Genomic DNA, 20837 nt, shown 5'->3' on the forward strand with positions numbered 1-20837 from the left:
ACCCCCTCCTCCAGGACACCCTTGCAAACCTCCTCAAAGGACCAGTGACTTCTCTGAGAATCCGCAGATCAGGAATACCCACTCCCAGCATCCTCGGAGTCTGCAGAGCCCACCTGGGGGCTTGCCAGGAGCAGGGTCCAGATAGGGTCCCTCCCAGCCGCCCCCCGCCCCCGCCCCGCCTCAGCAGGAGAGGTAGAGACAAGCAGGAGGGGTAGAGAAATAACATGGCAGGGAGAGGGGCTACCTGCTCCCCGCTCCTGGGACTGGCTCACCAGCTGGCTGCCTGTGGGGTGCTAGGAAGCACGGTGTCCCCAGCCACCTGCTCCCGGTCACCCGCCCCGAGTCAGGTCAGGTCACAGGCAGACAGGAATGGGGCAAGTCTGCCAGCTCTGCCAGCTCTGAGCAGTGACGGGCCACATGGCCTCAGTGAGTGTCCCCCAGGGCCCCGTGGGAAGATGTCTGAGTAGTCTGCATGCCTGCTTGGTACCAGGTCAGGGACCTGATGCTTAGACTGAAGCATGCCACACAGATCACCTCAGTCAATCCTCCTGACAACCCGATGGTTGAGATAAGGGAAACTGAGGCACAGGAAAGTTAACTTGCCAAGAATGGCACAGCTAGTAGGCCATGGAGCCAGGCAATGACTTATGGGAACCTTCTCTTTACAAAGACAGAAAGTGCCAGAGATCCCCTGGGGCCACGTGAGCGAGCTGGGGCAGTGGCGGGGCTATGCTGGGGAGACGACACCCCGAAACCCTCCAGTGCTCTCCATGCCCTGCCCCTCTCACCCAGCACCTCACTTGCCCCATGAGCTCTCCCTTGCTGTCTCCCACCTGGCTATCTGTCAGCCCATCCCCCTGCCTGCCCCAGCCCCTCACTATCCACCATCCCCCTCCCGGCACTCAGGCTCCAGGAGCTGGGAAAGACAGGGCAGAGGCTGAGGGCAAGAGATGGACAGGAAATGGGAAAGAGGAGAGAAAATGCCTAACATGGTGCCCAGCACACAGTGGGCACACAACACAGATGTGAGATCTCCAGCAGCTGAGACAGGGGGAAGGCATGTCGGAATCCCCAAGCAGCTCCGAGGGGCCTATGACTTGGGACCAATTTCTTTTTTTTTTTTTGGGACCGAGTCTCGCTTTGTCGCCCAGGGTGGAGTGCAGTGGCACAATCTCGGCTCACTGCAAGCTCCGCCTCCCGGGTTCGCGCCATTCTCCTGCCTCAGCCTCCCGAGGAGCTGGGACTACAGGTGCCCACCACCACGCCCGGCTAATTTTTTGTGTTTTTAGTAGAGACAGGGTTTCACCGTGTTAGCCAGGATGGTCTCGATCTCCTGACCTCGTGATCCGCCTGCCTCAGCCTCCCAAAGTGCTGGGATTACAGGCGTGAGCCACCACGCACGTCCCTTGGGACCAATTTCTAACTGTCTCTGCACTTCAGTGTCCTGGTCTGTGTAACCAGGTTAAAATTCCAGCCTTGGCCGGGCGCGGTGGCTCTCTCTCTCTCTCTCGGTCCACCTCTGCGCCCTCCCCAGCCTGTGTTCTTTCCCAGAATCCTCTCTCCTCCCCAGGAACAGCATGGGCAGCAGAAGTGGCCCCATGTGACCGTGGGGCCTGGGCGGGACTGGGACAGAGGCTCCTGCCCCCTGGCTGCATGCTGGCGCCCCCTGGACAGCAGCCAGGACCCCTGCTGCAGCCCAAACTGGAGGAAGGGAGGAAGGGCTGAGGCGAGCAGGAAGGGAGGCACCTCCACCCCTTCCCCGAGAAGCACGTCCTGCACAGGCAAAAACAATGTCTCGCTGGGCCCACTGCCGGGGGCCTGGTGGGGGCAGGGCCTGGACACTGGCCTGACAAAGCCGCTCCGGAGGCCAGAGGCCCCGGTCCAATGCTGCACTGATCTGCTGCGTGACCCGTCCCTCTGCAGCCAACACCCCCACATTCCAGCGCTGACAATTCACGTTTGCTACGCCCTTTCCAAAACCCAAATCTCATCAGGTCACTACGAACCCAGACCTGGTACTTCCCAACTGTGGGACCCTGGGCAAGTTGCTTAACCTCTCTGAGCCCCAGTTACCTCCTCTATGGAACAGAGATCATCGTAATTATGCCTACTCCCAGGACAAACAGCATGCTGTAAAACGGCCAGCAGCTGGCCTTGCAGTTAATAACTAAACCCTCCCACATTTCCCAGAGTGTACAAGCCAAAGTCCACACTTTCCCGGCCTGACTCAGGAAGCCTTGATTTTCGCCCTTCCCCCTCACTCCTCCTCCACAGTCACCGGATGCTCTCCCTACCTGCCCTCTGCTCACAGCTGAGTTCCAAGACCACAATGGCAGTGCAGCCCCCGCTGTGCCTCACCCCTCCTTAGATACGCTGGCAAGTGTGAACAGCGGCCACGCACCGGCCACACCGACAGCACGTCGCCTACAGTGCACTCTGTGCTAATGGGCTTTGTGACTCCTGTTACGGGCCTGTGGCTGGCCCAGTCACAGGGGCTCCTGAGGAGACCCAAGCCCACCCACAGCATGAAACTTTGCTGGGTGGCTCAGTCCCAGGGACTCAGAGCCAAGGGACTGACAGGCAGGACACTGGGACAAGGATAGCTTGTAGTGACAACTATCACTAAGCACCTGCTATGTGCCTGGCAGAGCTGGGTGCTTTGCTTCTGTGAGCACAGTCCTCAAAAGACCTCCATGCAAAACGGGTCATTATCTCCCTTTAGCTACTCAGCAAATGGAGGCCCACAGAGGTGAAGGGACCACCCAAGTTACAGGGACAATCAAGAGCGGCAGCAGGATTTGAATCTAAGGGCTGCCAGTGTCTACAGACCTTAATCTTCAGACAGTTGCATAAAACAGGGGTGAGGCAGTTGCTCCTCCCACCTCACTCCTGTTCCCCTCTCAAGCAATCACCCCAGCTCCACCCACCACAGGCAGCTACAGTACCTGTTGAGGAGGTCCAGGCCACAGCCCCGAGCCAGGAGGCCTTCCGGCTTTCCCAAAGGCCACACGCTGTCGGAGGACGAGGATGAAGAGAGGCCAGGGGACCAAGGCTTAAGTGTCACACTCCCTGGGGAAAAAGAACAACGCTCAGGGGTCTGGGACTGGGAAACAGGGATGGCCGGGGTCCATGACCGGGGCTGACCCCCTCCAGACCAGGACCCGAGGGGCCTTGGCAGGTTGGAGGCCCCAGGAACACATCAGACCCACTGGGCTCAGAGACAGGTCAGGGCCCACCAGGCTGACCCCGCAGTTTCCTGGAAGAGGGTGAAAGGTGGCCCAGAACTGAAGAGCCTCGTACATCACAGCCAGGAACAAGAGTGAGGCCCAGGACTGGGCTCAGGGTGAAAGGCCAGAACCAAAGCCCCCAGGGGCCTCCCAAGCACAACCTTCCTGCCTGGCAGGGGCCACAGTGGGGCTTCAGGGAAGGGGATGCAGGCCAAGGGTAGCGCGGGTGGCAGGCTTCAGGTGGACTGCAAAGTCACCTCCCCCCTCCCCAGAGGAGCCCTCCCCATGGAACCCAAGGGCTGTTACCTGTGATGTCTGACATGCTGCTGAAGGATCTGGGCAGAGAGAGGGCAGGGAGGGGGGGCAGGGAGGGGGCAGGAGGTGAGGCATGGTGGGCACTCTGCCCTGTTCCCTCGTCCTGCCCCCACACCAGATAAAGGTCTCACAGCCCCCAAGCAAATGCAGGCTGGACTCAAGGCGGGGTCCCAGGTACAGGGCATCCATGCCACCTGGCTCCCCTAAACTCACAGGGCAAGAAGTTAATGTCCTGGCCTCTGTCCAGTGTTGTTCCACCTACAATGCCCTGGCATGCCCTTCAAAGCCAGCTCTTTCAATGCCACCTCCTCCTGGAAGCCACCCCTGATCTCTCACCCCTCACCTCACCCTCACTTGCCACCTTTGTGGTTTGTGGCTCCCAGGTACGCCTCCTAAACTAAACCATGGCCTCCTCATCAGATGCCTCCTTGGGACAGATTCACACAGACCAAGGCCATACTGACCACAGCCTCCCAGGCCCAGCCTCTCACCAGTAAAGGAAAAAATCAAGGGCTACTTACAGGGGAAAAGTAGTGACAGGGATCGCGCCCCAGGAGGCAGGCTATCTCCCGCCCTTGGTCTTGCTACCAGAGGGTACGCCTTGGTCCCTATTTTCTGGTCCCTATTTGCTGCTGATGCCCAAACCTGAGGCCTGGCTTTCTTGCTCGAGGTCCCTGACACCTTGAAACATTCTTCACGCCCCCTAGTCCTGAACCATCAAGCTTCTCCTTGGGTATAGGATCTTCGAGGCTTGACCCCCAGTGACTCCCCTGCCAGGATGCTTGGCTAGGACTGAGTTCGCTCTGCCCATCGGCCTTGTCTTAACCCTAACCTTGGTAGCCCCTGTGTCTCACAGGGCCTGGGTTTCCAGAGCTCCAGCCATCTGAGGGCAATAAAGGGAAGTGCCTGCCTGGACCTGATTTTGGCATTGCAGATTCTGGGAGGTGGCTGTTCAGGACACAGCAGCCCCACCTCCCTGGGTGTCTACTGCTATCCCCAGCCATCTCACCTCTTAGGGGGTGCGGGGTCCTCCTCACGCTGCCGGCGGAGGATGGAGCCAGCACTAGGGGGGAAAGGCAGGATGGAGAGCCGGTTGATCTCCTTTTCACTGTCTGTGGCTTCCTCCTGCAATGCCATGACAGGGCCTGGGTCACCCCCACTGCTCAGCACCACCCCAGTCCTCAGCACACCTGGTTTGTGCCCATTCCACAGATGAGAACTAGGGCCCGGAACAGAGGAATGGGGTCTGCAAGATTACAGTGTGTGGGTGGCTCCCCAGGCCTCCTGGCACCCAGGCCTGGCAGGGAAATGGTTCTGGGTGAGCTTCAGTAAAGTACTTGGCCTCCCTGCGCCTCAGTGTCCTCACCTGTGAAATGATCCTTCAGAACGCACTCTCTACGTTAGTAATAATGCTACAGCAGCGTCCCCCCTTATTTGGGATGGGGCAGTTGTCTTACCGAGTTGTGAGGTTCAGGTCCCCCCATGACAGCGGCCTCCCCAGGTACTTCTGGGCCTCCCAGAGGGGAGGGGAACTCGCTCAGGCTCCAAGTGCTGCTGAGGTTGGAGCACAGGGAATGGGAGGAGGCACAGGCCTGGAAGAGGGAGAGGGGAGGAAGGAGGTGAGCAGTGCTAGGCCCAGGACAGTCAGTCCTTTACTGAGCACCTGCCATGTGCCAGCACAGGGACAGATCCCTGTCCTCAGGGAGCTCACAGCCTAGACAGGGAGACAAACTGTAAACCAAGAGACATGTGAACAAAATAGCCTCAAGCTAAGACGACAGCAAAAGGAAGGTGCCTGGGGTGTGGAAAACATACAAACACCCCATCCAGCCTGGGAGTCCAAGTACTCTCCAAAGAAAGTGTGGTTTGAACTGAGAACTCAAGGGTATACAGGCACTAAGTAGGTCCAGTTGGGATGGTCCAGGCAGACCAACGGCATGTGCAAAGGCCCTGAGGCAGGACTGTGATGCATTCCAGTTGAAAGGCTGAAACCTACAGAACCAGGCGAGAGGACAAAAGGAATCCCATCCGCAGGGCCTCTTGGCCATGAAAAGGGACTCTGTCTTTACCAGACAGCAAAAAAGCCACTGGGGGTTTAAAAAAAACAAGTCATGGATTAATGCTGACTTTTCCTATATATTCCTCTGGGACTCAATGCTTCAAACACCAATCCTGCAGAGCTCACTGTCAGGCAACTCAAAATAGGAAAAAGCAGGCTGGGGCCGGGCGCGGTGGCTCATGCCTGTAATCTCAGCACTTTGGGAGGCCGAGGCAGGCGGATCACGAGGTCAGGAGATCGAGACCATCCTGGCTAACACGGTGAAACCCCGTCTCTACTAAAAATACAAAAAATTAGCCGGGCGAGTTGGCGGGTTCCTGTAGTCCCAGCTACTTGGGAGGCTGAGGCAGAAGAATGGCATGAACCCGGGGAGGGGAGGAGCCTACAGTGAGCTGAGATCGCACCACTGCACTCCAGCCTGGGCGACGGAGCAAGACTCCGTCTCAAAAAAGAAAAAAAAGAAAAAGAAAAAGCAGGTCCCAGCACTTTGGAAGGCTGAGGTGGGAGGATCCTTTGAGGTTAGGAGTTTGAAACCAGCCTGGCCAACATGGAGAAACCCCCATCTCTACTGAAAATACAAAAAACTTAGCTGGACGTTGTGGCAGGCACCTGTAATCCCAGCTACTAACGAGGCTGAGGGAAGAGAATAGCTTTAACCTGGGATCCAGCCTCGGTGACACAGCAAGATTCCGTCTCAAAAAAGAAAAAGGGAAAAGCAGAGCTCCCAGCAGCAGCCTGAGGACCACGATCCAATTTACAATGGGTCTGGGACTCCAGCTCCAGTGCCATCTGGCTGTGTGGCCTTGGGCAAGCCCCTGACCCTCTCTGGGCCCTGTGCAATGAGAGGATTAGACCAGCTGTTCTCTGAGGGATGCTTAGGCTCATGTTAGTCCTGACTAGCCGGTCTCTGAGGCCCAGGCTTTGCATTCTAACAAGCACACAGGCCTTCGGGCAGCCAGCTTTCCCCACCTAAATGCAAAGACCAGCTCCAAACTATTCTTAGTGTCCCAGAAGCAACCCCAGAGAGTCAGAGACCAACATGCCCCCTGCCTGCTCACCAGCCCACACCCAGCCCAGCCTGGGTTCAAGTTCCCACTCGTAACTGAGGGCTCTTACCACTTCCCCCAAGCTTCCTACCCTGGCTGAGGTCTCCCACCAGGGCCGGCACGTTCCCAGCCCTGGCCAAGAGCTCCTGCCAGGACCCCAGCCTTCCCACCAGGACTCCCACAGTCCTGACCCGCTCACCTTGAGGCAGGTGCCACCCTGGGCCCGCTGCAGCTGCACCTCCAGCAGAGCCTTGGTGCCCTCCAGGCTGGTGAGTGTCGTCAGCAGCTCATCCCGCTCTGCCTCCAGGCCCCGCACCTGCTTGCGGTACTGGTCCTTCTCGATGAGGCTCTGTGAGTACTGCAACTGGATCCGGTCACGGCTCTGGATGGCCTAGGGTTGGGGGAGGGGAGGCAGCAGCTGAAGGAGTCACCCTGGCCCAGCTATCCTGGCCTATGACTTGGAGAATGGGGACAGTAAGGAGAACGGCAGCTATCACTTACTGAGCACTGTGTGCCGGGCCCTGAGCTAAATATCAACTCATTTAAATATCTTCATACTAACTGGCTTAGTGAGATACTATTAATATCATTATTCTCATTCTGCAGATTGGGGAAACCAAGCCAGGAGAGAGAGAGCTGGGATTCAAATCGGGCAGTCCATTTGCAGAATCCAGGCTCTCACCATTTCACCAAGAAATGAAAACTTTTCCACGAGACCTGCTGTGTGCCAGGGGCTTGACTCCCAGCATCCCAGTTGGTGGAGAAGCCGGGAGTCAAACCCAGCCCATTGCATCCACAGTGGAGACCAGGGGCTCTAGATCTAGACCCATGGTCCAGACTTGACAGCCATGCCTCAGAGAGAGCTGAGGGCAGCCCCATAAAATGCAGATTCCTGGGGCCCACCCCAGACCACCTGAATGAGAACATCTGGAGAATGAAGCCCCAGTTTTGCACTTTCAAGCTTGCCAGGGGATTCTGAGGGCATTTCTAATATGTAGACTTCAGCTGGGCACGGTGGCTCACGCCTGTAATCCCAGCGCTTTGGGAGGCTGAGGTGGGTGGATCAATTGAGCCCAAGAGTTCAAGACCAGCCTGGTGAATATGGTGAGACCCTGTCTCTACTAAAGATACAAAAATTAGCCGGGCATGGTGGCATGCCTGTAATACCAGCTACTTGGGAGGCTGAGGCAGGAGAATCACTTGAACCCGGGAGGTGAAGACCGCAGTGAGCTGAGATCGCACTATTGCACTCCAGCCTGGGCAACAGAGCTAGACTCAGTCTCAAAAAGTAATAATAATAATAACAATATGTAGACTTCAACTCCTCTAGTGGGATTCACACTTGGTCAAGAACAAAAACCTCCCGCCCTCCCCCACTGCACATGGAACCTGGTGACACTGGCCAGAGGTCCTCAGCCCACCCTACAACCTTGGCAGGAGACAAGGCTCATAGTGCCCAGGGACGGAGAGCCAAAACTTTTGAGAATTTCTTCATCGGCTTCTATTTGTAAGCACCTCCTCTGTACTGGCCTTGTCTTTGAGATGGACAGAACAACGGATATTCAGAAATGAAGACACCAGGACCAGCTTCTGTAACTGCCATAGGAGCTCAGACGAGGCCAGTGGGTCCAGGGTGTAAGGTTGGTATCTCAAGGGCTCCAGGTCCCCTGTCTGTTCCCCCAGCCTTTGTGCCCTGTGCTAACCCACCAGGGAGCTGCTAACCTCTCTTTCTACCCTTCTAGTCCCCTCCATTGCTTCTCATCTCCTCCCATATGAGAAGCAGCAACTGGCCCAGGGCCTCGTACACAGCAGGCTGGGCTCACCTGGTCTCGCTCCTTCTCAATCTCCTCCAGCTGGGCCAGGACAGTGGCCATGCGGTGCTTGTACAGGTCACAGTCCTTCTGCAGTGTGCGGTGCTTGAGCCGCAGGTCTTCCATCTCCTGCAGGTACTGAGGGTGGCACGGGGGCGGGGTCAGACCACAGGGCTGGGGACCACCAGAAAGTTAACCAGCAGGTGCCCAGGAGGGCCAGTGAGAGCGAAGAGCCTGAGACCCGATAACAAGTCCCCTCCTGCCCAGTGGAGTGGTCTGAGCCACTGACTTTACCTCACGGGCCCTCAACTGCCTAATCTGTAAAACCAGAAGAATGATCATCATTTCACCCATCTGGTCACCCTTGGCCTCCCCACTGAAACTGCAACCGGCCCCTTCCCCAGCTCTGCGTCTCCCACGGTGCTCATCGCCTTTGGCTATATGACGTGGGACTGTGTGTCTCACATACTGCCGGTCTCCCCTGCTGGAGTTCCCCCTAAAGGAAAAGGCACCTTTGTTTTGCTCACTGCAGCATCCCAAGCGCCTAGAAGGGTGCCTCTGTCAACATCTGAGAACGAACGAACGAACGAATGCAGTTCTCAGTAAGGCACCTGCGTCAAGCGGATGCTCAGGGAAGGTGTGAGCACACTGGCCCTGGCTGACACCCTCTCCCACCAGGGGCAGGGCATGGGCAGGGCCCCACCTGGTCGCGCAGCTCCTCGGCCCACTGCAGCTCCCCCTGCACGGCGTGCAGCTTCTGGCACAGCTCCTGCCTGCTGTCCTGAGCTTCCCGCCAGTCATGCTCTAGGATGTCCAGCAGGATGCGCTCGGAGCCTGGGGCCCCTGGCCGGCTTGCCTCCTGGGGATCACAGGGCAGGGCCACCTCAGGGTCTGGCTCGGGGCCCACCCTGGGCATGGGAAGGAAGGGGACACACGGCTGTCAGCCCTCCAAACCCACCTGACCAGCTCTGCCATGCTGGCCTGGGGACTGGACCCTCTCTGGATCTCTGTTTCCCCCTCGGCAAAGTGGGCGTGGCCCCACCAGCCCTAGCTACCCTCCAGGGAGCATCTGGCTAATAAGCTAAGTGAATAAGGGTGTGACTGGACAAGTTCAGCCAGGATCTTATTCCTAAACAAGCACCAGGCACACACTTGTGCTCTGGCCCTCACCCACCATCCGGGGCAGCAGACGGTGGCCATTTCCAAGGCCTATTCCCACCCCCATGACTAGGGGCCTTCAAGGGGCTGAGCCTGGCCCATACAGGTAGACCCTGGGCCTAAGATCTTGCCCCCAGACCCACACTCCAGCCAAGTGCCCCAACCTCATGAAACACACTGGTTTCCATCCCCCACTTCCTGTGTGGAACAATGGCCCGGAGGCAGGCCCATGCAGCCGCTGACCTGCCACTGACCTGCCACAGGACACTAAGCAAGCCCTGGGACCACCAGACCACACTCTCTACAAATCAAATGAAAGCTGGGGCCCTTTCCCCAGAAAAATGCTCACACTCAAAATCAGGTGGACAGTTTTAGGGAGTTCGGGGGCCTTCTGGAGGCTGCTCACACACCTTAGACCAGACAATCAGGGACAGCCACGTGCTAAGGGCCCTCAGCTCAGAGCTTCAGGCAAGAGGCTGCTGGGACTCCATCCAGATCTCAGATCCCTGGTTCTGAAATCCTCAGCTTTCCAGGACTTGGGAGGATGAGCAAGCAGCAAGAGGGCCTGTTTTCCGGGTCTAACCCCCACCCCCACTCCATGTCCATGAACCCCAGCCGTGAGAGCTGTTGCAGGTCCTCCTGACCGCCCCCCCAGCCTGTGCCCACAAGCCTCGGCCCTGGTACCTGCTGCAGGCCCTCCTGACCCCCCACCCCGCAGCCTGTGCCCCCGAGCCCTGGCCGTAGTACCTGCTACAGGCCCTCCTGACCACCCCCCCAACCCCCATGCCCATGGGCCCCAGCCCTGGTACCTGCTGCAGGCCCTCCCAACCACCCCCCACCCAGCCTGTGTCCACAAGCCCTGGCCCTGGTACCCGCTGCAGGTCCTCTCAACCCCCAACCCCACAGCCTGCACCCACAAGCCACAGTACCTGCTGCAGGCCCTCCTTACCACCCCCCAGCCTGTGCCCACGACCCCTGGTCCTGGTACCTGCTGCAGGCCCTCCTGCAGCTCCCGCAGCGATGCCATCAGCCGCTGGTTCTCAGCACGCAGCTCAGAGACAAGGTCCATGTTGTCCGGCTCCTTCTCCTTCTCCTTCTCTTCTGCCCCAGGAGGCGATCCTCTGGCCCTTCGCAGCAGTGCACACTCTTCCTCCAGCCGACTCACCTTGAGCTTGAGCTGATCCACCTGGAGCCCAAGACATGGGTCAGCCCAGAGGGGGACACATTGGGAGCCACAGGTCACAGGGGTGGGAAGTCCTGTTCCCTCACTCCTGGATGCCTTCCAGATTCCCAGAGAAGCCGAAGCAGGGTCCCTCCCCAGACTTGTCTATGAAAACAGGAGAGGCTGGGCAGATATAAAACAAACAGGGCTGAGGAAGAAGCAGTGGGCAGTAAGGCCAAGGACACCGCCCCCAGGGGAATCCACTCTAAGAACTTGTGGGTGGACGTGCTGCATCACAACATGCTGTCTGTCCCGCAGTTCTGACACTGACTCCCGTCAATTTAGCCCAGTATCCTCATGGCAGAAAAGGAGGAGGGCCACATCCAGAAGAAGGGGGGCCAGGCACAGCGGCTCACGCCTGTAATCCCACCAGCCTGACCAACATGGTGAAACCCCGTCTCTACTAAAAATACAAAAATTAGCCGGGCGTGGTGGCACATGCCTGTAGTCCCAGCTACTAGGGAGGCTGAGGCACGAGAATCGTTTGAACCCAGAAGGTGGAGGTTGCAGTGAGCCAAGATTATACCACTACACTCCAGCCTGGACAACAGAGCAAGACTCGGTCTCAAAAAAAAAAAAAAGAATACGGGAAACCAGGCCAGGTGCAGTGCTCACGCCTGTAATCCTAATACTTTAGGAGGCCGAGGTGGGCGGATCGACACTAGCCTAGTTAACACAGTGAGACCTCGTCTCGACAAAAAAAATTTAAAACATTAGTTGGGTGTGGTGGTGCGTGCCTATTATCCCAGCTACTCTGGAGGCTGAAGCAGGAGAATCACTTGAGCTTTGGGAGGTTGAGGCTGCAGTGAACCATGATCGTGCCACTGCACTCCAACCTGGGCAACAGAGCAAGACCCTGTCTCAAAAAAAAAAAAAAAAGAAGGAGGGAGGAGGAGAAGGGAGGAGGAAGAGGGAGGGGAAGGAGGGAGGAGGAGGAGAAGGAGGGAGGAGGAGGAGAAGGAGGAGTAGAAGAAGGAGAAGGAGGAGAAGGAGAAGGAGGAGGGGGAAGGAGGGGAGAAGAGGCTGGAGGAGGAGGAGGAAAGAAGGAAGAAGGAAGAAAGAAGAAAGAAAGAAGAAGGAGAAAAAAAACAAAAAATGAAAACAGGGTCAGACTCCAGCTCCGTCTCTAGCTCAGTGTGACCCTGGACAAGTCATGGTCCCTCTCTGTGCCTCAATCTTCTCATCTGTACCTGGGGTGTGAGGGGAGAGGAGAGGACAATGGTTTTAAGAGTTGAGGGTCTCATCCAGCCCAGGAACCAGACGTTCCCCCTACAAGCCAACATCTCACCTCAACATACTCTCAGTGAACAGACTTAGTCCGGTCCACCCTGAAAGGAATTCCTAAGAGAGCCTCTACTCCAGAAGATTTGGCTTTTGGTTCATGCTCCCTCAAGAGCTCCATGTCCAGGGTTCAAGTTTCAATTTTGCTACTTCTGGGCTCTGTCATCCTGAGCAAGTCACTTACCTCCTCTGGGCCTCAGTCTCCTCATCAGTAAAATGGGCCCAGTCGATCTCCTGGCCTCATCATTTGCCTTCCAAAGGTGTTGCAAGAATTAAACAAGACAGCAAGTGGGCAGAGGCCTCTAAACTGTGAAAGGCAGGCTACAGAGCTGCCACAGTGTGACCGTGGCTGTCTTCACAGCGTTAAATAAAATCCCATGCCCCTAATCGATCACCAGTTTGGAGTGTGCAGCCAGAAGTTGGCCCAGTGTGGTGAGTGGGCAGCTGTGGGGTGACCACCAAGCTGGGAGCAGACGTGCATGGTCAGTTTGCTGGACTATGAGTGCACTCAGCCAACTGTGACGCATGTGGGGTCTGAGGTGGCCAGACAGTGACAAGAGTGGCAGCAGGTGGCAGGCTATAAAATGAAGTCATTGTTGGGAAAAGGTCACAATGACTTCTGGTGCCATAGTCAGGCATGCAATATTTGGTGCCCCAGGAGTCCCCTGGCCTCTCTTGGAAAATGACTTGCTACTCCCCCAGCCTTGAGAGGTTAGAATGGCACCCCCACCACACACACACACACACACACACACACACGCGCACGGGTCTGGAGGCTGGGTCAGGCAATTCCACAAATTAACAGTCCACTCCTCCTCCTCCGCAAGAGACTCAAAAAGAAATTCATGACTCCCACATTCCTTTCCACTCACAAAACATGCTTTGTGAATAGCCAGAGAAAGACAGCTCGTTACAAGGACAACTGTGGTCACACCCTCTCAGCAAACCGCAGCCACACACCAGGGCCTCCTGCCTGACCCCTGGCCGGCCGGCTTCCCTGATGAGCTCAGAGGACAGGACACCTGGGAGTCTCCGACGAGCAACAGGAAATACGGATGCATTTAATCCCGGTGCACAAACACACTGAGCACAAAATTATAGCGTTCGTTCCTTCAGTTTATGTTGCTTAGAAATAACCGCTCATTAAATTTGCACCTCATAAAACAGGGTATTAAATCCCAGCCGCCACACACCTGTACATGGGAGGTGACGACAGAAGCTGCCAAGTCAGGCACGATCAGGTGCTCTGTTCAGATCCATCTGCAACACCTTTGTTAATTTTGGAGCAGAAAAGCTCTAAACATAAATTATACATTAAGACAAACTTATAGTAGCTAAGTTTAATTTCACTTCCTTTTTTTTTTTTTTTTTTTTTTCAGATGGAGTCTCGCTCTGTTGCCCAAGCTGGAGTGCAGTGGCTCAATCTCGGCTCACTGCAAACTCCACCTCCTGGGTTCAAGCGATTCTCCTGCCTCAGCCTCCCGAGTCCCTGAGGCTACAGGTGCGTGCCACCATGCCTGGCTAATTTTTTGCATTTTTAGTGGAGACGGGGTTTCACCATGTTAGCCAGGATGGTCTTGCTCTCCTGACCTCGTGATCCACCCGCCTCAGCCTCCCAAAATGCCGGGATTACAGGCATGAGCCACTGCGCCCAGCCAATTTCACTGCTTAGGCCCCTAAAATAGGAAAAAGCAGTCACTCTGCCTAGAGGTAGATGACCTGCAGACTACAGAGGCACCTCCAACCATCTCTTTTCCATCCCCCTCCCCTGTCGCAGCAGCCCCCAGATGGCCACACACACAGGACATCTCCTGATCCCATCACACCCAACCCAAAGATGGGACAAGCCATGCGGGCTGCAGCCTCTCCCAGAGCCCCCAGTCCGCAGCCCTCACACCGTCCTCTCTGAGCAGCAGATTATTTCTTCCGAGAAAACTTTACAGCAAGCCCATGTCTGTTTCAGAAAAAAGGGGAAGCTCTCTGGGTAAAGAAAGGGGAGCACTCCCACCTCCCAGCCACCACCCCTCAAGCAGCACTGAGAGCCAACTCAGAAATCCTTTAATCCGGCCGAACACAGTGGCTCACACCTGTAATCCCAGCACTTTGGGAGGCCAAGGCGGGCAGATCACCTGAGGTCAGGAGTTTGAGACCAGCCTGGCTAACATGGTGATACCCCATCTCTACTAAAAATACAAAAAAAAAAAAAAAAAAAAATTAGCCAGGCATGGTGGCACACGCCTGTAATCCCAGCTACTCAGGAGGCTAAAGCAGAAGAATTGCTTGAACCTGGGAGGCGGAGGTTGCAGTGAGCAAAGATCTCGCCACTGCACTCAAGCCTGGGTAACAGAGCAAGACACCATCTCAAAAAAAAAAAAAAAATCCATCAATCCCGAGACTTTGGGAAAGTGCTCTAACCAACTTCTCTGTGCCTCAGTTTCCTCCTCTAGAAATGGGGAAGATGGTGTCCACCCCAGCGTAGGGTGGCTGGAAAATTAAAGGGGTCTATGCGTGGCAAGCACTTAGGATGGTACCTATAAAGCACAAGGGTGTTTTATAATTGTCACATCATCTTTATCTGTGATGAGGATGAGGAAACTGAGGCACAGAAAGGAAAGCCTTCCCATGCCACATGATTTTTCGCAGTAGAGCAGGCCTGGGACCTGTGTCCCTGTCCCTGCCCACCACTCCTCAGAAAGCCTCCATCTCATGCCACACACCAACCAGGCCCTCAAACGATGGCCTCAAGGTCATCTCACAACCTGAAACCAGCCCCCTTCATCCTCAAGCAGGACCAGCGGCCTGGACCCTTCAACTAGTGGCCTCAACACCCCCATGAGGGCTCAACCTCTCCAGGATATCGACCCACCTGGCATGCACAAACCGAGGACTGGCACACCGCTGCACCCACATCTACAGCTTCATGGCCACCTGCAACGCTGTAGCCACAGCCCAAGGGTCCTGGGGTAGGGAGGCTTCAAACTCCACGGTCAGAACCCACTGTGGAGCCTTGAGCAACATGGCTGGGGAAAGCCTCCTGTGTGCCATGCGGCTGGCACTGCTAAGCCCGTGACGTGGATGAGCTCATTAAATCCTTGGAACAATGCCCTGCGGCAGTCAAATACCAGTATTATCCCCCTGCTGAGTCCCAGTCGGAAACCAAGAAAGTGAGATGCAGCAGGAGGCACTACCTCACTTGCTGCTGGAGGGAGTCGGGTGAGACTTCCCCACACAGGGGGCAGGCGGAACAGCAGCGTGGGAAGCGGGCTGGCACTGGAGCCAGCCTGACCCGGTTCAAACCCAGGCTGTGCAGCTTCCTGGCTCTGTGACCTTGAGCAAGTCCTTTCACTAATCTGAGTCTCAGAGTCTGTATTTGCAAATGAGGACTTGGCGTATGGTGCTTTGGGAAGGATTAGAAGACACGATGTTTATAACCTGTGTGGCTCTTGATAATATCAACAATGACTATTGACACAAGCTGTGAGCAGTGTGCTAGGGACTGTACATGTTTGAAACTCTGTGTCTTAAATGGAAACTCACCGGGCCGGGTATGGTCTCCCACGCCTATAATCCCAGCACTTTGGGAGGCCCAGACGGGCGGATCACCTGAGGTCAGGAGTTCAAGACCAGCCAGGTCAACTTGGTGAAACCCCATCTCTACTAAAAATACAAAAATTAGCTGGGTGTGGTGGCACATGCCTGTAATCCCAGGTACCTGGGAAGCTGAGGCAGGAGAATCACTGGAACCCTGGAGGCAGAGGCTGCAGGGAGCCGAGATCACACCACTGCACTCCAGCCTGGGCAACGAGGGTGAGACTCCGTCTCAGTAAAAAAAAAAAACTCACTGAATCCTCATAGCCCAACGTTTCTCGGCCCCGGCCCTACCGACGTTTTAGGCTGGGTGATTCTTTGTTGGGGACTGTCCTGTGCCCTGTAGGGCGTTTGACAGCATCCCTGACACCAGATGCCAATAAATCCCCACTAATTGTGACAACCAGAAATGTCTCCCAGACATGGCCAAATGTTTCTAGGGGGTCAAAATCACCCCCCATTGAGAATTACAGTCATAACCCAATGAAGTAGGTACACCGAGCACTAAAAGGACTTATCCATGTCAAAGAGCCAGCAATGGTTGCTCTGGGACGCAGGCTGGCTGGCTACTATATTGCAAAAGCTGCCCCTTCCCTTGCCTCCCTGACTCATCTCCCCAGGGCCTACCGCCAGCTGCAGGTCACGGCTGCGAAGTACAGCCGAGTTCTTCTCCTCACTGAGCTGTGCCAGGCGCATGGCGATCATGTAGTTCTCATCCTTGAGCCGCAGCAGCTCCAGGCTGCTCGCCTCCCAGTCCTCCCGCAGCCGCTGACAGCGCTCCTGAGCCTGCTGCTGGTCCCGCAGCCGCTGCTCCAGCCCTGCCCGCTCCTCCTCAAGTACCCGGCCCCGGGCCTGCAGTTGCTGCTCCCGCTGCAGCTGGCTCTTGCGAGCTTCCCGCAGCCGTCGCACCTCTGTCATCAAGAATTGGGTCAGGCCCTCAGGCCCCTCCTCATCTGCCAGGACAGAACAGGGGACAGAATAGGCAGCTCAGGCAAGTAAAATCCAGGAGATAGTAGACTGTGTCAAAAAAATCAGAAAAACACTAGAGGGAAATTCTAGAATATATTTGTAGAATTTGGGAGCAGGGGAGGTCTTCCTAAACAACACACAAAATCCAGGAGTTGTAAGAGAAAAAAGATGGACAAATCCATATAAAAATGTTTACACCGGCCGAGCGCAGTGGCTCATGCCTGTAATCCCAGCACTTTGGGAGGCCGAGGCAGACGGATCAAGAGGTCAGGAGATAGATATCATCCTGGCGAACACGGTGAAACCCTGTCTCTACTAAAAATACAAAAAAATTAGCTGGGTGCGGTGGCGGGTGCCTGTAGTCCCAGCTTCTCGGGAGGCTGAGGCAGGAGAATGGCATGAACCCGGGAGGCGGCGGAGCTTGCAGTGAGCCAAGATCGCGCCACTGCACTCCAGCCTGGGCAACAGAGCGAGACTCCATCTCAGAAAAAAAAAAAAAGTTTAAACTTCTGAAAAATGAAAGATGTAACAAAGTTAATAAGCAACAGAGTGGGAGAAAATATAACAAAAACTCAGAGCCATAATATATAAAGAGCTCCTACAAATCAATAAGAAAAGATCAACGACCAAATAAAAATATGGACAAAAACTATCAATAGGCAAGTCCCAAAATAAAAATGGCTAATAAATACAGGAAAATATGCACCAACCTACCAACAATAATTACAGTAGCTACTAATATTTGTTAACTTAATTCTTTGTGCTAGATACATCTTATTTAATCTTTATGACAACACTATAAGGTAGGTACTATTATTGTACCCATTTCAAAAACAGGAAAACTGAAGCACAGAGCAGTTATTTACCCAAGGTTTAATAAATAGTAACCTGGGAACTGTATCACTCAATGAAATATAAACTTAAAACAGTAACATTATTTTTTACATATCAGAATGGCAAAAATATTTAAACATGATCCCCAGGATTCAAATGGGTACTTACACACTCCTGGTAGGAGGTATGTTGATTTAACAGTTAAAATACACAGACTCTTTGAGAAATTATTCTCAGAACCTCTTCGCCTGAGACGCATTTGCACAAAGACACACATACAAAGATGTTCCCAGCATCGTTGTAATAATACAAAAATGGAAACCTAGGTATCCATTCAACTGGAAATGGGTTAAATGAATTATGTCCTAACTTCACTAATGAATAGTATGCAGTCACTTAAAACAAGTGTATGTAACAGACGTGAAAGAATCAATAAAATCAGGCCGGGCGCGGTGGCTCAAGCCTGTAATCCCAGCACTTTGGGAGGCCGAGACGGGCGGATCACGAGGTCAGGAGATCGAGACCATCCTGGCTAACACAATGAAACCCCGTCTCCACTAAAAATACAAAAAAAAAAATTAGCTGGGCGTGGTGGCGGCGCCTGTAGTCCCAGCTACTTGGGAGGCTGAGGCAGGAGAATGGCGGGAACCCGGGAGGCGGAGCTTGCAGTGAGCCGAGATCGTGCCACTGCACTCCAGCCTGGGCGACAGAGCGAGACTCCGCCTCAAAAAAAAAAAAAAAAAAAAAAAAAAAAAATCAATAAAATCAGTTGTTCTAAAAAAAAAAAAAAAGCAAAATACACATGTAGGCGTGTGTGTGTGTTTTATATTAAAAAAATTCAGCTGGGCGCAGTGGCTCACGCCTATAAACCCAGCACTTTGGGAGGCCGAGGCAACCGGATCACAAGGTCAGGAGATCAAGACCATCCTGGCCAACATGATGAAACCGCATCTCTATTAAACATACAAAAATTAGCAGGGCATGGTGGCTCATGCCTGTAATCCCAGCTACTCAGGAGGCTGAGGCAGGAGAATTGCTTGAACCTGGGAGGCGGAGGTTGCAGTGAGCCGAGATCACACCACTGCACTCCAGCCTGGTGACAGAGCGAGACTCTGTCACACACACACACAAAAAAAAATTCAAAGTCACCTGAAGCCTCTGTATTTTTTACATTAAAAAAACTGTACATCTGCGTATGTCAGACATATGTCTGAAAACAGCATCAGGGAGAAAGAGCCATCTTAAGCATGTGGCTCCAAACTTGGAATAACAGCACTAGCATCCAGCCCCACCCTCAGCCTACCGTGGGGCCCTGCGCAAGCCCCTTCAGCCGCTCCATGCCTCAGTTTCCCTTACTGTGGGAGCGCCTCCGTAACAGGGATGGGGGAAGGAGCCTGTGCACTGGAGGCCAAGGTGCCAGCATCCACCGCAGGTCCACTCACCGAGGATCATGGAGCACCGCTGGGCAGGTTCCTGGCCCGTGAGCAGCGTGAAGTGTTCGGGATAGTAGAACTCCAGGGCTTCCAGGAAGGCCTCATAGCCCCTCTTGCCACGGCAGCGCAAGATGTCCATCAGGCGCCCTGGAGAGTAGTGGGGGGATGCACCCAGGGTCCAGGGGAGGGCCTCCCCAGGTGCCTGGTTGCTTCTGCCCCCACCATGCTCCAGGCCCACGTTCCCCAAATTTTTGAGCCAGTGACACACACAGGGGCCTGTCCCAACACATCAGGGAAGAGAAGAGAGCCAGTCTGCCATAGCCAGGGGAGCACACTCCCTCATGACTCCTGGGCTCCCAGAGCTCCCCAGCACCCCCCACAGACACAGATGCGGGCCCGCAAATACAGCCTGCCTTTTCAGCGGCACAGAGAAGCCCCTCTATCCCCAGAAGCAAAGAAAATACTTCTCCCATTGGCCATGCCTGAAATTCCACCATTAAGACCATTCCATCATGCCTTTGTGAGCTCTGGTTCAAAGGCACACCCTGTGGGAGAGGGTCGCGGACCCTCGTAAAGCTGAGATGGGTCTTGACACTTGAAAAATGACTGCCCCAGGAGTGTGTGGCGCACAGAGGAGGGGACAGACAGAACTCAGACATCAAAGAGCGCAGGAAAGGTGCCAAGTCCGCCAGCTGTGACCGGCAGGTCCCAGGCCCAGCCGGCCCTGGCAGCCACATCCAACCCTCTGCTCTAATGTGGACCCAGGAAGTGGGAGAGAACCCCGAGACAAAACTCTGACGCCGGTGTGTGCAACGCGGACCACCAGGGCGCAGTGGTTGTTAGGGAGGAGGCAGGCTGGTGGGCATACCCAGCCGGCCCACTTTACGGATGCAGAGACCGAGCCTCAGGGCAGCAGAGCCCTAGCTTCGCGCTCCACGGCTCTGGGCGCTGCGCCAAGGGCATGGCCGGCCCGGGTAGTGACCCACTCGGGCCTCGCGGCTCACCGGTGCGGTTGACGCGGCACGGGAAGCGGTAGGTACTCAGCACCTCCTCCTCGTCCTGCTCGTCGATGACCCGGCACTGGCGCAGATACGGCGTGAGCTTGGCCGGGTTCAGGGCGCGAGCCAGCCGGTGCCGGACGCCCTCGATCCGCTCCCACAGCGCGTCCTCCTCCGCCTCGGACCCCGAGCCGGCCCCGGCCTCCTCCTCGGCCTCCCCCGCCTCCGCCTGGCCCGGCATGGCCGTGTCCTCGGGGTCTGCGGGCAAGAGGCGCACGGGGGTCGACCAGGGCGCCCTGGGGCTGGGTGTGCGGCCGAGCCCACCCGGGGGCGTCGTCCGCAGGACCTGCCGTCGGGGACGCGCCCCGAGCTCCCCGCGACTCACCTCGCACGCTACAGCCGCCTCGGGCTCCCGGGTCCGCGCTCGGGCGGCGGCTCCGCAGGCGCAGGGGGGCGGTGCCCGCGGTGCCCCCGGCTCCGCCCCCGTCCCCGCCGCCGCCCAGGCTGCCCGGGCCTCCCCACATCGCCGCCAGCCCCGGGCCGCGCGTCCGGCCCCCGGTCACCCCGCGCGTCCGTCCGCACGCCCTCCCTCCCGGCCGTCCGGCCGCGCCTCCCCCTGCTTCCTGTTTCCCGCCGGCTCTCCCAGCCCGGCTCGGCGGGGTCCTGGCCGCCCGCCCACACCTGCCCGGCCTCTGGGCGGGGCGGGGGCGGGCACGCGCGCTCACACCCCCAGCGCGCCGCGACACACCTTCCCCGGGCCACGCGCATCGCCTCCCTACGCCCACAGCGCACCCGCCTGCGCGAGGCTAGCCGCTCACTCCCGGCGCAGCCTGCGGGCACACAACCTGGGCTTGCCCTTCCCGGGTCCCCACATACACTGCAGGCTTCGGAGCTTC

At 56.1% G+C, this 20837-nt stretch overlaps 1 protein-coding gene across 1 annotated transcript in view; it reads right to left on the reverse strand.

Annotated features, from left to right (window-relative positions):
- LOC105464486 (caspase recruitment domain family member 10) overlaps positions 1–20470 on the reverse strand; it is a 30000-nt gene extending 9530 nt beyond the window's left edge. The window contains exons 1-12 of the mRNA XM_011712444.2: positions 20327–20470; positions 19948–20199; positions 18953–19090; positions 16335–16660; positions 10605–10802; positions 9162–9317; positions 8471–8596; positions 6847–7038; positions 5000–5134; positions 4552–4667; positions 3534–3562; positions 2946–3069 (exon numbers count right to left, since the gene is read on the reverse strand). Of these exons, the coding sequence (XP_011710746.2) occupies positions 2946–3069; positions 3534–3562; positions 4552–4667; positions 5000–5134; positions 6847–7038; positions 8471–8596; positions 9162–9317; positions 10605–10802; positions 16335–16660; positions 18953–19090; positions 19948–20199; positions 20327–20465 (1931 nt within the window). The 5' untranslated portion in view covers positions 20466–20470. The remainder of the gene's footprint in view (positions 1–2945; positions 3070–3533; positions 3563–4551; positions 4668–4999; positions 5135–6846; positions 7039–8470; positions 8597–9161; positions 9318–10604; positions 10803–16334; positions 16661–18952; positions 19091–19947; positions 20200–20326) is intronic.
- Positions 20471–20837: the final 367 nt, after the last annotated feature.

The sequence above is a fragment of the Macaca nemestrina genome, chromosome 15 (assembly GCF_043159975.1).
Source record: "Macaca nemestrina isolate mMacNem1 chromosome 15, mMacNem.hap1, whole genome shotgun sequence".
Taxonomy (NCBI): Eukaryota; Metazoa; Chordata; class Mammalia; order Primates; family Cercopithecidae; genus Macaca; species Macaca nemestrina.